Here is a 15,042-nt window from a genome sequence, read left to right on the forward strand (position 1 = left end):
CTCACTTTGCACAGCTGAATCAGGCTGGTCAGAGTAATCCCCCAGTACCCCATGGTGTGGCTGATCTCATTACTCACATAGCTGAGCTTGAGGCAATTGTGCTTTGCTATGATGACATTATTGCCAGGGGATTGTGAAATGTGTATTTTTTGATACATTCCTGAATCTAAGAAATGCTCTCCCCAATACCTTGGTGCTGTTTGCAGAGGAGTTTGCAGAGGAGGGCTGGGTTCACTGCTGAGCTCTTCTGGAAATCCATCCAGCTGCATAGCAAGGAGATCTCCAGCTGCCTGTTCCTGAAAATGTGTCTTTAATTTGCTTCAGAGAGGTGTGAGCTGGTTTTGCTGACATTCACAGCTGCCAGTGAACTTTGAAAACTATGAGGAGTTTTGTCTCTCTTCTTCCTCTGGCACTCTCCACTGCAGTACATGATTGCAGTCATTCCCTTTCCCTCACTTCTCTCGTGTGGGTTTCTCCACTGTTGAAGCAGTGCATTGTGTTTTTCAAGGCAGCATCACAAAATTGATGGGATGCTTCTGGTTTGGGCCTTCTTGCAGTATGACAGCCAGACCTGTCCTTGTAAAGGGCTGAGAAAATAAGGCTTGGCTGGGACACACATTTTGCTTGGTGAGAGGAATTGTGTTCTGAAAGTACCAAGGGGTCTGGGTGTGGATGAGGGGGCAGTTGGTTATTCTGCAGAAGTTGTTGGAAGAAAATCAAAGGTAGCTTTACCCTGCTTGTTAAAGCTGTATGTGGATGTGAATATATCTAAGAGTGTATATATATATAAATATATATATATATGTAAAAATCATGGTTTTGGTTGGAAAGGTTTGTATGACTTTAAAGATCATCTCACTCTACCCCTCTGCCATGGGCAGGGACACCTTCCACTAGACCAGGTCTCTCCAGGTATGGGGTAACCACAGCTTCTCTGGGCTACCTGTGCCAGGGCTTCACCACCCTCAGTTAGTGAAGAATTTCTATCTAATTTCCTCTCTTTCAGTTTGAACCTGTTGTTCCTTGTCCTGTCACTCCAGTTCTTGATGGAGAGTATCTCTCTGGCTTCCCTGTAGGCCCCTTCAGGTCCTGGAAGGTGCTATGATGTTTCCACACAACCTTCTCATCTGCAGCCTGAACAGCCCCAATGTTCTCAGCCTGCCAACTCCACATGCACCTGTGTGGCTTTCTGAACTTCACAACTTGTATCTAATCCTTTGGAATCCAAGCACACTGCCCAGGCTTGCTGGCACAGTAGCTGTGCCTGCTGGCAGGCTGTGCCAACAGGGCTTACCCAAACCTCCAGAGTTTGGTGCCATTGGCTCCCTCACACACCGGCATGGGACACGTCCTGCTTAGCAGGATTGGATTTTTCCAGTCCTGATACTATCAAATTCTTGTTGTGTTTCATGGTACGAGGGGTATGTGTTAAATCTATTTTGAAAGCATTCTAAAGGGATGAGCACAGACTCTTTTTAGCTCAGCCATGTTTGTGCAGTATTAGGAGAAAAACCAAGTAATGTTTTTCTTCCCTTGTTTTTAAGGAAACATGATATGTGAGGGGTGGAACAATGCTTTGTTTCAGGAAATGTTATCCGTTTCCATTGTAGGGCTAGATGGATTCTGTTTTTAAATGTGGCATTTTAAAAAGAACAAACTCTATGATGTTATAAAGACATGGAAAATGGATTCTTCATTAGGGGTGGAGAAAGTGATTATCACTGTGTGCTTTCTCTGATAATATCTGATAGTCCCCTTCTCTCCTGCTATATTCAGCTTGTTTAGTTGTCAGGCGTTGTCAGACTAAATTGCTAAAAATAACAAATAAGGGGGAGGCTCTGCTGGGCAGCTCCGTCTGCTGTGTGCCACTGAATTTAGCTCCTTCGGGAAAAGGGCAAAAGCAACCTGCAGCTTTCTGGGGGAATTGGATTTTGGTTTTAAACTCTGACCACAAGATAGCTGTGTGCTTGTTTCCCAGGCAATTCTTTCACATGCCCGTGGGAGACTGAAAGTTTACTGCTGCTGAGATAAAGGGTTGGTTGGTTGGTTTTGCCTAGAGTAGAAAATATAGTCAAGAAAGCTGTACCTAAAGGCTTGATTTCTAATTCAGAAATCCTTCATGCGAGCCCTAAAACACCATGTCCAATTTCCCTTTCCCACGCAGAAAACATCTTTGCTCTCATTCCTGGTGGAGGAAGGAGCACTGTGCTCTCAAACACTGCTGTGCTCCATGTTTAAAGCCTCAGGTGATGTTTGCAAAGCTGGTGAAGTTACACAGTGACTGCACTGAAATGCCTGAAGGTGACCGCCGACTTCTTCTCCAGTATTGCCTAAGCACAGTCCTGCTTGTACTGTGGCTTCCACTTCTCTAATCTGCTTTTTCTGGGAGCTTTAAAATGGCTTTGCTGCAGCCCTGAGGCAGAGTGGCGGAGCCCCCCGGTGATGAGTTTTCTCTGACAGTTGCCACAGCAGTGTTTTCTTCCCCTGTGGAAACAAAGATTTGTCAGGTGAGGTGTGGCTGGGGAGAAGCACTGGAGCCTGGGGCAGGTATGGCTGGGATGGACCTGCTTGGTGTGGTCCCAGCCTCCAACGTGCTCCTACTCTCCTTCATTTTTTACTGCCACCCTCAGCATGGAGGCCATTTCTGTGGGTGGTTTTAATGAGGTGAAAACAAGTCTCTTGAGATTTGTGGTGCTCTTTGCAGACCACGAGGCGCTCACCAGAAGGTAGCAATTGTTAGGCTGTTCCCAAGTTAGACCAATTTCTTGCAGGGATTTGCAGCACAGAAGTTCTCATCACATAGTTTGCTTGGGGTAGGCCAGTGCCCAGGAATGTGTGGTGGGCTTTTTAACTAAACAGGGGGAAATAAGGAATGCTCCTGTTTGCTTTGGAGAGGAGAAGCCTCAAGAATAACTCTCTGTGCATTAGCCTGGAGCAGATTCTACTTTGGATGAGGGTGCTGTTCCCTCATTCCGTTGCTGGCATGCGAGCACGTACTGGGAGGAGGATTTGAAACACGTTGTCACTGAAGTTGCCCCTTGTTTCCCTGTCTGTACATAGGCAAGGTCAGTCACTCTGCTTGCTGTAGAGAGAGGCAGGACACTTAAGGTGGGGACAGGTGGAGTATGGAAGCGAGTTTACCGTGTAGGATTAGTATTTGGGCTTGCATGGACATTTAGGAGGAAGCTCTGGGATCTCTACAAATGATGGATGTTAGGGTGAAGATGAGCTGCAGAGCCCCTTGTTGGGGACCAGGCCAGGCCAAATGCAGCATCTTGCATGGCTTTGGGTGTCTGGGCAGGTCCTTCTGGACTCAGACATTTGGACTTGGTGACGTTCCTGGGAAATGTGTTTCATCTTGACTCTCTCGGCTGCTGTCATCCCATGTCTGAGTCTGTGCCCTCACTGAGGGTTGCTCCTGTGTTTCAGGCTGCAAAGCTGCAGGCTTAACTTGCTTTTTGAGGACATGGGTGGTCCAACTGCCTGCCTGTCAGCTGTGGAGCATCCACAGGCACTCCCATAGGAGAGCAGAGTGCAGCCTGCATGGGCAGAGCTGTTACCAGTGCTCTGCCCTCCATGAGAGCCTTGTTTTGGAGAAGGCAGTATCCAAAGCTCATTTTTTCCCCCTATAGGTCTGGCTGTCTTACAGGGAGGAGAATCTGTGTTCTCATTCCTGATTTTCAAAATGAAAGATACTGTAAGCAATGAGAAAAATAGGCTTCAAAATGACAAAACATTGAGGAGGTTGAGAGTTGTAATGGACACAGAGCTAATGCTACTAGCACAAAATCCTGCTTTGTGGAGAGGCCCTCTGACATTGGACTGGGGCCACACAATTTAAGGTAAATACTGGAGGAATTGGAGCATTGCTAATGCTTCTCTAATTCTTTCTGTTCCCTAAACTGACTCTGCTGATGGTTACATGAAGAACAGGTCTTCACAGATGTGAGGAATCATTCACTTCAATTGCTTTTTAATTTTAAAGCCTCAAGGTCTGTCTTGTTTGTCAAAAATGAGGGTGGCAAAAGGATTGTATTCTTACAGCTGAATTTCATGGATGTTTCTCTGTTGTGTTACTGTCACCTTTCATTGCAGACAAATGGAAATCAGCTGTGTGCAGCCAGCACCTGGAAGATTTTAAAGACAGCAAGTGCTCCTCAGTATCTGCAGGGAAGGAGGTGGATCTGTTTAAAAGCTGGCTCTTAGTCCTGTGTTAAATTTGTTAGATAAAGATCAAATCACAGTATGTTCTGCTTTGAAAATTGTGTAAGAAGCTTGTCATGTGTTAAATAGTGCACAAGTCACTAGTTGCAAAACATGATGTTGGAATCTTAAAGGCTCAGGGAAAAGAAATTCTCATATTTCAAAGGGGAAAGGGGATTCCCAGCTCTCTGGACCGGTCATCTGCCACCTAGGCCTGGGATGGCTTATAAAAACTAATGTCTCACCACATTTTTATGAAGAATGGTTGTGGGTAATGCTGATTTGAGTGCAATGATGTGTATTTATATCATCACAAATGTGTGGGTATGCAGGGGCAAGGTTGGATCTCTCATTTGGAGGATTCATTCACTGCAACAGGTTTTCAAACTGCCAGATTTTTGCGAGCAGTTGTTTAATTAGTAATTCTTTGTTAGTCTTCCCTGTACTGCAGACTGCAAAGTAAGCACACAAACCAGCTGAGAGGGCAAAGGCTTTATGAAGGAAGAACTGGAATTTGATGACTTTGTTTTCACTCTTCCTACCTTTATTTTTGGGTGGATAATTGTAGATTTTAAAAGCAAGAGGATAATTAATGTGGGGGTTGTTTGCTTCCTCGTAAGTCCTTTAGTTATAGACATGGTTTCAAAATAAAGGCTTCTCAGAACTTGTTTTATGTTTTTTTGGGGTGGGGGGGATTACTCTTTATTAAAAAATCCCCAACAACCTAACAGAGAGAACTTTTCAAGCAACTCCTGCTAGTCCACTCACATTCCTTTGTAATTCGGAGGAAAGTGAAACACATTATGCATTAATAAAAACCCACTTCTGTTGCTGTGTTGAAAGGGTTTTGTCGATCCAGGAACCTACATTTAGTCATCTGAGCCTCAAGACATCGCTTGTTTCCTCTGATTAGCATTAAGCTGCCTTTATTGTTATACTGCAATCATTTTAACACCAAGTTGGTTGATAAGTCTTCATTTTGGAGCAGGGTCTGATTCATTGTCAAAGCTCTCCTTTGTGCTTATGGCCACAGAAGGATCCAAAGCAACGAGCTGAGCTGGATGCGGGTCCCTCTCCAAATTCCTCCTTGCATGAGTAATAATTAGTCACAAACCCAGCACTGCTGTCCTTGCCTTAGTCACCAGGCCCCTGCAGTGCCTCCTGGCTGCCTTTGTGCCAGGCAGCTCTGGGGAGGGGGATTATCTGTGCCCGATAAACCTCCATCCTGCTTCCATCTCCTCCTTCATCTCGCCTGGGGAGAACAGGAAACGATTATTTGGAAAGCGTGCTCCTGCCTGTTGGAGCCCTGACCCAGCCCTGAGTCAGCTGTACAAAGCCACACCTTGCTCCCAGGTATGCAGGGCAGCCCTCACCGTCACGCTTCCTGCTGTCCCCGCTGCTGGGTCACCCCCTGCTCCGTCCCTGATGCCTTGGTGGTGGGCATGTGGCTGCTCCGAGTTCAGGGCTGTCTGATCTGGGGGGGAGGATGTTGCCTAGCTGGGAGTTGACACCATCTCTTTGTTGCTGATTTGTCTTTGAAATGTATGGAAATTATTTTTCTTTTAACGTGGCCTTGCTTGGCCAGGACTGTGAGAGCTGAAAGGTGTGGTATGGTTTTGCAAAAGTCCTACTGCCAGGAGGGATCCCGATGAGCCACACCAGCTCTGCAGGACCACAGAAACTGAGGCACTGGGGTAGGGAACTTACCACATTTTGCAAGAGGCAGTTTGGTGAGGGATGCTTCCGCCGAAACAGAACGTGGGGGTTTCAGCATCTGTGTGAGTTTTCCCTCCCCAAGTTCTCTGTTTGACCTGACTCTCTGCTGTCATAACCTGGTTAGGGTGCAGTATTTGACCTGGAGCAAAATACTCCTGGAAACTGCTCTAAATGGGGAATTGTGCCAAGAAGGGGTGTCCCTAAAGGAATCCTTTGGGTTGATAGTACATTTTTGCTGCCACCTACTGAAAGGTTCTCATCCACTTGCTTTTGTAGTAGTTCACATCAGGCAAGGGTGCAGGAGTTCACTGGAATAATCCATCATTTCCCACTCACCAAGAGCAGCTGTCTCCATCTCTGCTGGCAGCGCTGTCCTGTGGCTCAGACAGTGAAGTGCTACTGCCACAAGGCTGGGGTTGGGCAGAAGGGCTGGCAGGCAGCCTGGCTTTCTGCCCCTTACCTTGCCCCTTCTTCTCTTGAAGGCACCAAGAATGGAAGTTAATGGGGTTTTTCCAGCTTAGCTTTTGTAGAGTATGTTCCTTGAGGAGCTTCAGTGATGATGGGGAAAGCCCAGCTGGTTGTGCTGTGGTAGGCTCAGTACACAATGATGGATTTGCACCAGCAGTTCTTTAGGCAGGTGCTTTTAAGGAATCTCTTGTGTTGGCAAATGTAGTTACATGTTTTCTCTTCTGCACTCTAACCCAGATAGTTCAGTGGGTCCCCGTTACCTTGTGGAAGGAAGAGATGAGGAAAAACACCAGGGTCTGAATCATCATTTCTCCTCTTAGGTATATGGCATCACGCTTCTGTCAGCAGCTGTCGTCAGAAACCAGCTGGGCTCCCTTCCTATTCCAGGTCATTCATTCTTGAGCAAACTGGGCAACTTCCTGAGGCAATAACTGCTTGGAAAGTCTTGAAGTGTATCTAAATATTTGGTGGTTGCTGTAGAGTAGTAATTCCCAGTGTGTACATGTGCCACAGTGTTGAACTGGGTGAGGACCAGTGCTGGGTGGACCCATCAGGGCGTAGGGCTGCCTGCAGACCTACCCCACCCCCTTGCTGGTGCCCACTGTTTCGGCTTCTCCTGGAGCAGGAGCAGCCGGGTGCTGTTCAGCAGGTTCACCTCCTTCCTGTTCAGGGGTTCCAAGTGAAATCCCATTAAACAGATCACATGTCTTCAGCACATCTTCTTCCATGAGCTTAGTCTGACCAAAATGTTTGCCTTCCACAGGGTGTGTGTGCCAGGGCTTGGAGTGCTGCTCTCCACAGGGAGTTTGGGCACTGCCAACCCCTGAACAGCAGTGGTGGCCTCAAGAGTGAGGGCAGCTTGGGCTGCTGCTGCCTGGCCCCCAGTGCACAGGCAGAACAGTTTGCCATCCCTCCAGGGAAGTTCCTTCTCCAATCAACCATGTGCTCCCAACTCTAGCTCAGGATCTGCTGATCACTTTCCCACAAAGCCCTCAGGGAATGCCAGAAATGGTTTGAGTTAATTTTGGGGGATACAGAAGCTCTTGGCTAGCCACAGGTTTGCTGAGATGTCACAAGATGAGTTGTCTCAGGGCTCCTGTTTGAGGCACTGCATCATGCCTAAAGACTGCAGTGTTCCTCAACAGAAGCCTTCTGAGTGTGAGAGTGGGATGCCAGAATCTGGTGGCTGGTAGCCAAGCATGCTGAGAGCCATGGGAAAGGAGATATTCTCTAGGAAGGGACCTGCCAGCTTGTTTTGTCCTCACAAGTTGGGTGTAAAACAAGTTAATAGAAAAACACTTTAGAAAAAAAAAATGGGGCAAAAAAAGAACAGGCTGAAAGGAATAGGCATGTTCCAATACTAGATCGTAAAATTTCCATGGAAACATTTTTGTTTGGGCTTAAGCAAATCTGTGTTTGCAGGCCAGAGGTTGAAGCTTTCTTTCATTTGCAGAGGTGACGTGAGAGGAGTGGAATTTGAAGAGCAAAAGCTGTTGAATGATAAACCATGACTTGACACAGGAAACTCACCTGTGAGGGGGAGGGTATGGCAGCATGGATGGGCAGGGCTGCTGTGTGTGCTCCCTCTGGGGGCACAGGGCTCTTTGGGCTCTTGGGGTGGCTGAGAATGCTGTGCCCTGTCCCACCGAGCCACGGCTCCAGCCGAGGCCCTGCCACACGCAGGGCTGGTGGCGGCCAAGCCGCTCTCCCCGAAGGCAGAGGAGTCTGAATCACAGTGCTGGGGGGATGACAGTGCTTTGATCATCAAAAGCCCATCCAAGAAAAGCTGATTAATAGTTTTCTCTTGCTGTGGAATCTGTGGATGCTGTCTCTTTAATCTGCCAGGAATGCCGGGTCCGGGTGCGTCATCTTGAGGAGCATCGGCCTCTCCAGCAGCGTGATGCAATGGGAGTGGAGGTGGGAGCTGCTGGAGCAGGAGGTGACTTCCCACCGTGTCAGAAGGCCACGGGCCACTTCTGTTAACCACAGCTCCTTTTCTTCTTCGGGGTGTGAGCTGTAATTGTATTTGCATTCAATCTAGTCTTTCCACAGCTGCTGCCAAAAGCAAACAGCACAGAGCTGGTCAGGGTGCAGGCACTGCTGGGATGGGGAATGAAGGGCAGGGGAGAGCCCAGCAATGGGGTGGTGGCAGGGCGAGTCCTCTGATGTTGTTTGGCTGCAGCCACCCGTGCCAGGGCACAGGCTGGCCACGCCAGCACACCTTGGTCAGGAGCGTGCACAGCAGGCGCAGGCTCGTGGCGCTGCCTGCACAGCCCCAGGCTGGGGCCAGCTGAGCTGGTGCTTCCAGGAGTCTGCACTTCCTACACCAGCAAACACAGGGGCAGCCAGGGCTGATGGAGCCCCAAAAGCCATTGCCTGCAGCCCCCCACAGGTGTCTGGGAATGTGTTGGCAGTGGGCATTGCATCCCACCAGGCCCATTGCATATCACTGCCCTGCCCTCCCTCTCCTCCTCGCAGGCAGGGCTGGGGCTGATGGTGCCTTCCCTGCCAGGGCATGCAGCTCTGTCTGTGGAGCTGTCAGCTGGACAGCCACCATTCCTCCTGGGAAGGGTTCATGGGAGATGGATGTACATTGCCTGTTGGATGGGGCTGCGTGAGTGGTCAGTCCCATTTTTGGGTGCACCTCCGGCTGTGGGAGATGGTGGTTTTAGTCCATGTAGCTGCACTGAACCACACACAAGCGCACCCTTTGCCCTGCACAACTTTTTTAGGAAGGCTGCGGGAAGCCTTGGAGGTGGAGAAGGCTCCTGAGAGCTGGCAGAGGAGAATATTGGCCAGATTGGTGATATATCTATACTCAGGGGTAGGAGAGGTGCAAAGTCCAGTTTCTGAGCCCCTAGGATGTGCTGGGAAGCCCAGCTGGTGGGATTGGTTCTGCTGCCCAAGGAGGGATCTTCTTGCCCTCCATCCTGGTGCCACACAGCTATTAGCATGGCAGTTCTGTTTCCAGAAAGCAGATTTAGGTGAGAACACTTCCTTTGGGGCTGGTTTTGAGACAGATCATCAGGGTTGTGGTTTGTCTTGTTACCAAGTGCTGCAGCCCTTCCTGCCTGGGGAAGGAACTGTTGTTGGGAGTGGTATTAGCTTAAAGGAATTAGGAAACCAGGCTGGGAGGCACTGACTGCACTGGCTCTTGGGGGCACGCTCTGTGGGTTTGCACCCTCTCAGGGCTCTCAGGAGGCCCAGACCTCACTGGGCTGTGGCAGCAGCTGTGTGTTGGTCTCGTGTCCCAGTGCAGGTGGCAGAGCCCTTTCTGTGTGGGGCAGAAGGGGGATCAGGGAGCTGTCACCACAGAGGAGAGAGTGGATGAGAACTGGTGGATGGCCTATGGCAGGAAGAAATGAGGATGCAAGAGCATGTCCTGGGCTGGATCAGGTCAGCTGGCTCAGTTTTGGAGTGTATGCTCTCCACCTGGAAACCTGTAGCTGCAAATCCTGCCACGTTCCCACATGCCCTCTCCCATGCAGCTTCCAGCTCCCCTTCCTTGCTGTGTGGGGGAGAAGATTCCCCAGTGCTGACGGACCTGCAGCCCTGGCTCATCCCTCCCTGTGAGTGAGCTGTGCCTGGGTCATGGGAACACACTGGCCTTTCTCTGGGAGCGGGGGGGCTGCCAGGGCCTGGCACTGTTGGTCAGAGGCTGTTCCTCTGAAATAAGTTTCAGTAACACCCCACAAGAGAGTTTTGTAAAATAATTCTCTGGCAAGTGGTTGTGTGAGTTGTGAACCAGGAGGAGGAACCGGCCCCTTGCTGCAGTTGGAGCCCTTGGCTGACACACCAGCTGTTTCCTGTTGTGCCCTCCGGGTTTCCTTGTCACTGCCTTGCCACACTCCTGGTGAGACTTCAAGGGGACAGCAGCACACCAGGGTCACTGCCCAGCCTCCTGTGGAGCCTGGCCCTGCTTGGCAGCCAGAAACTGGGGCTTTTTTGGGAGCTCAGTGTCATGTGGCAACTTCCCCCTGCTGCTTTCTCAAAGCCAGTCTCCTTTCTCTGCTCTTCCCTGGAGCTTTGTGGCTTAGGCAGTGGCACCTGGGGCCAGTTTGGGCACCCACCTTACCCACAGGAGCTGGGGGAGCATGGGGGCAGTTTAGGGCACTGGTGTGGTGAGTGAGTGGGAGCTCTGCGTCAGCAGCTTGCAGGTCATGCAGGCACCAAAGCCAGCAGTGCAGGGCCAGTGTGCTGCCATGGCCCCTTGGGCTGCTGCCATGGCCCCTTGGGCTCCTGACTGGTGAGCACTGGAGCTACAGCTGTAGGAGTGAAACCAGAGGCTTCAGAGAGCAGCAGCCACCTTTGGTTTCACAAGGGACCAAAACCAGCAGTGCAGTTTTGACATTGCCCTGGGAATTCCCACAGGCTGCACTTGGCATGGCACAGGTAGCAGAGGATGATCTCCTGGAGCAGCAAACACATTTTCCCAGGGAAATGCATCAGCTGATGCACAGGTGAAGCCCAGCAGCCACAGGCTGGCCCAAACCAGGGCTCAGAGGACACAGGGTTAACTCGGGTTGCGAGTGTAAATGAAAGCTGTGAGCTGGGAGCTGGAGGTGGGGTTGGGGATGCAGGGTGGTGTTCAGGGAACAGATAGCACCAGCCTGGCAGGTCTGGCTGGACCGGAACAGCCTCCAGCATGACTTCAGAGCTGTGCTGCCGTGAGTAGGCAGAGCGTGTGTCAGCCGCTCGCCCGGCGCTGCTCCCCGGGAGAGACGGAGTTTCCTGTCTAGACCCCGGTAATCGCGGTGAGGAGGGGCTTGCAGCAGCCTCCGGCTCCTTCTCCGGTGATGACCGAAGCAGAAGCCGGGCTGCAGTTCCCCCTTCCTGGGGAAGAAACACCTCGCTCCCGCCACGTGTCTCGGAAAATGTGGCGCCCGTCTGCTCCTCGCTTGCCTGTGGTCCGGGCTGTGGGCTGGAGTGGGAGCCAGCCCCAGCTCCTTGCCTGGCTGCAGGACAGCTCGGGGCGTTTGCAGCCCCTGGCTGCAGGTACAGAGCTCCCCTTGAGGCGCAAAGGATGTTCCTGGAGCCCGGAGATGGGACTCCCTGGAAACTACTTCTGGGAGGGAGTAAAAGTACTGGGACCAGCCCAGATTCTTGTGCCTCAGAAGTTAGGTGACAAAGGACAGTGATTGAGGTATAGAAAGATTCCCTGAATCCTGCCCTACTTGGGACTGCAGGTGCTGCCCAAGTGCAGAAATGACCTTAAACCCAGGCCTTTTGCCACGGGGGGGGCAGAGCATGTCACTGTGCAGGGATGGGCAGTGTGGGGCCACCTGTGGGCCATGTGGGTGCTCCTCTGCTGCGTCAGGGTCCCTTGTCCTCGTGGAAGTGGGGCCCACATGGACACCAGCAAGGCTTCCTGATGGGATGTCTGAAATTCTGCTGGGCTCTCCCAGTCCTGCTGGACAGTGTGCCTGTGGAGTGCTGCTCTCTGGAGCTGTCTCCTCCTGCCTGGTGGGAGCAGGAGGCAGGGGAGAGGACAGGAGGGCAGGACCACTTCATGTACTCATTTAATGGTGTTAAGAAAAAGGTTAAGTAAAAAATGATGCCCTAGAAGTCAGCTGTGCTCTCTCTGCTGCCACTCCTCTGGGCAGCAGAGCGAGGTGAAGCTTGGAGCCACAAGGGTTCTTTGGGCCTGTGTCCTCTTGCTGCCCTCAGACTCGGTTCCCTATGTGTGAAATCCCTCGCTGTCTGTGGGGACAGCGCGGCGGTGACAGAGTCCTGCTCGTGTGTCACTGAGTTACTGGCAGTGGGAACCTGTGGCTGCTCTTCTCCCTGTGGTTTCCTCAAAAGCAGTTCCTGTAAGCGAAAGAGACCCCACGTGCCTGGGGACCACAGAGAGCGACAAGGAACCCTGGGCCATCACCCTGCCCTAGCTGTCACAAGCAGCCTTTGGATTTAAATACAAACCCTTCAGCCTTTGGAAGCAGGGCTGGGAGAGGTGTTCTCATGGCAGGGCTGTTCCAGCTGAATGTGCAGCTGTGCCACAGCAGGGGCACAGAGGGGCAGTGGTGGCAGCGGGTCTGTGCCACGGGCTGATGGATTTTCAGCATTACAAGTCCCATGAGCTCACAGGCTCTCAGGGCAGCAGCAGTTCTTGCCCTTCTCCTGTCCTTGGTTTGGGTGGGCACTGCTGTAGGGGCTCCCGGCACTGGTGACTGGCACAGCCTCTGGCAGGATGCTTTGGACTCCTGGAGTTTAATGCCAATCCTGCCAGTCCTTATTGGCAGCTGGCATGGCCCAGGGCAGGGTTTTACATGGGCAGCATGGGAGCATGGGAGCAATGCTGGAGGAGACTGTTGTGTCTGTTGTTTGGAAACCCAGAGAAAATAGTCAAAAGAGCCAAGTGCTGATTTTTCCAGCCACAGAGGAGCACCCAGACTAACAGGAAAAAACGCTGCACACTGAATTCCTATCTTGGGATGCACGGCTTGGGGCTGCTTCCCTGCCAAGCCCAGCCTAATTACAGATGATTAAAGAAACACATATTTGGTGATGATGCCAGGGATTTGCTGATAGAAAGGAGGATATAGAGTTAGAAAATGGCTCATCTGGGAAAAAGAACCTTTTGTGCCCAAGGAGAGGGTTTTGCTGTGTCTCCATAAGGAGGCCTTGGCATGTCACTCCCTCTCTAGGCTCCAAGAGTTACAGGATCTGATTTGATTTCCTTCCTTGCTGAGGTTCATGGCTCCTACTTTTTGCAGTGCCACTGTTGCAACAGCCCTGGCAGCTCTGAAAAGGTTTGGGGGGAACAAAATTCAGTCTGTGCAGACATTGCCCTGCCCCTGTGCCTCTGGGAATGCGTAACTGCCGTCCCCACGTGGGACGTGCAGAGAGGTGGTGCCCCAGCCAGCACCCACAGCTCTCCCTGGGTGTCTTTGGGCCCTGGTACCCAGGTTTGTGCTGGCAGGGCTGGGGGGATCCTGACTTACCTCTGGTTTCTGCCTTGCAGCAGAAGAAGTCGTACCTGGAGCGGAGCGTGAAGGAAGCAGAAGACAATATCCGGGAGATGCTGATGGCCCGCAGGGCACAGTAGTGACACCCCTGGCTGATCTCCACTGCCTGACCCCCACCCCACCTTAATAAAACACAGCTCGTGTCTCTGTGGCTGCTCTCCCTGCATGGGTGTGATGGAGAAATGGGGTGGTGGCAGGAGCTGGGGTGACCCTCATCGTGTGGATATCCACTGCCTGGTCTGGGCACTGGGGAGGGTCCTGCTGGGGATGGGTGGTGGGGGAAGAGGGAGGTGGGCAGGGCTGGCACAGGCATGGACAGGGACACAGACATGGACACGGGCACAGGCATGGGAATTGGCTCAGGCCCTGCCAGCCTGAGCCAGGAGGTCATTCCCACTGCTCCAACTCATTCTTGTTGCCATGGGCCATTTCCTCTCTCCTGGGCCTTTCCCTCTGTCCCGCTCTGTTCCCTCTGTCCTGGTCCATTCCCTCGTTCCCGCTCCATTCCTGCTGTCCCGGTCCATTCCTGCTGTCCTGCTCCGTTCCCTGTGTCCCGGTCAATTCCCTCATTCCCGCTCTGTGGAGTTGCGTTATTTGTATGTTTTATTATCCCTATATTATGTATTGGTTTATTCCTTTGTACCCCCGTGTGCAACTTGGTTTATCCCCAGTTTTCCCGCCTTGTCCCCCCTTCCCGCCTTTCCCAGTATCTATCCATCACCCTGAAAGAGGCATTTTACGCCCCCCGGGTGCCTTGTCTATCACTCGGTGCCCCTTCCCATCCATCCAGAAGCTTCTACTCAGGGCACCGGGTGATTGGGCGAGGACCTGGGACTCCCCCCATATCCTTCCCCCATTGGACCCCACCATATCCCCCCATCCCGGAGCCACCCCCTATCCCTATCCCCATTGGTCGTTGGATACCCCTCCCTTACAGTTTATAAGCCAGTGCAAGCACCTTGTGCTTGTTCCTGTTGGCTGGCACCGTTCTAGGATATTTGGCCCCGTTGGGCTACAATAAACTCGGACTTAGCCCCCAGCAGGATCCGCTCTTCATTTACCACCGCGAGGCGTGCTAGCGCTGCCCGGAACCCACAAAGGCACTCTCCAAACCCCAGCTGGGAGCGGTGGAGGGTGCCTCCATCGCCCGCCCTCGCCCCACAAGAGCTAGCCGGGGCTGAGAGAAAAGGGAAGCAGGGCGGGAGCGCGACCGCTCCGTTCCCTCATTCCCGCTCCGTTCCCTCATTCCTGCTCCGTTCCCTCATTCCCGCTCCATTCCCGCATTCCCGCTCCGTTCCCTCATTCCCGCTCCGTTCCCGCTGTCCCGTTCCGTTCCCTCATTCCCGCTCCGTTCCCTCATTCCCGCTTCCGTTCCTCATTCCCACTCCCGTTCCCTCATTCCCACTCCCGTTCCCTCATTCCCGCTCCGTTCCCTCATTCCCGCTCTGTTCCCACTGTCCCGCTCCGTTCCCGCTGTCCCGCTCCGTTCCCTCATTCCAGCTCCGTTCCCGCTCCGTTCCCGCTCCGTTCCCTCATTCCTGTTCCGTTCCCTCATTCCCGCTCCGTTCCCGCTCCGTTCCCTCGTTCCCGCTCCATTCCCTCATTCCCGCTCCGTTCCCTCGTTCCCGCTCCATTCCCTCATTCCCGCTCCGTTCCCACTGTCCCGCTCCGTTCCCTCATTCCCGCTCCG

At 52.3% G+C, this 15,042-nt stretch overlaps 1 protein-coding gene across 1 annotated transcript in view; it reads left to right on the plus strand.

Annotated features, from left to right (window-relative positions):
• Positions 1–13,503, plus strand: part of PFDN1 (prefoldin subunit 1) — a 30,872-nt gene extending 17,369 nt beyond the window's left edge. Inside the window, exon 4 of the mRNA XM_021531876.3 lies at positions 13,349–13,503. Coding sequence (XP_021387551.1) covers positions 13,349–13,432 — 84 coding nt within the window. The 3' untranslated portion in view covers positions 13,433–13,503. The remainder of the gene's footprint in view (positions 1–13,348) is intronic.
• The last annotated feature ends 1,539 nt before the right edge of the window (positions 13,504–15,042 follow it).

Source organism: Lonchura striata, chromosome 13 (assembly GCF_050655825.1).
Source record: "Lonchura striata isolate lonStrDom1 chromosome 13, ASM5065582v1, whole genome shotgun sequence".
Classification (NCBI taxonomy): domain Eukaryota; kingdom Metazoa; phylum Chordata; class Aves; order Passeriformes; family Estrildidae; genus Lonchura; species Lonchura striata.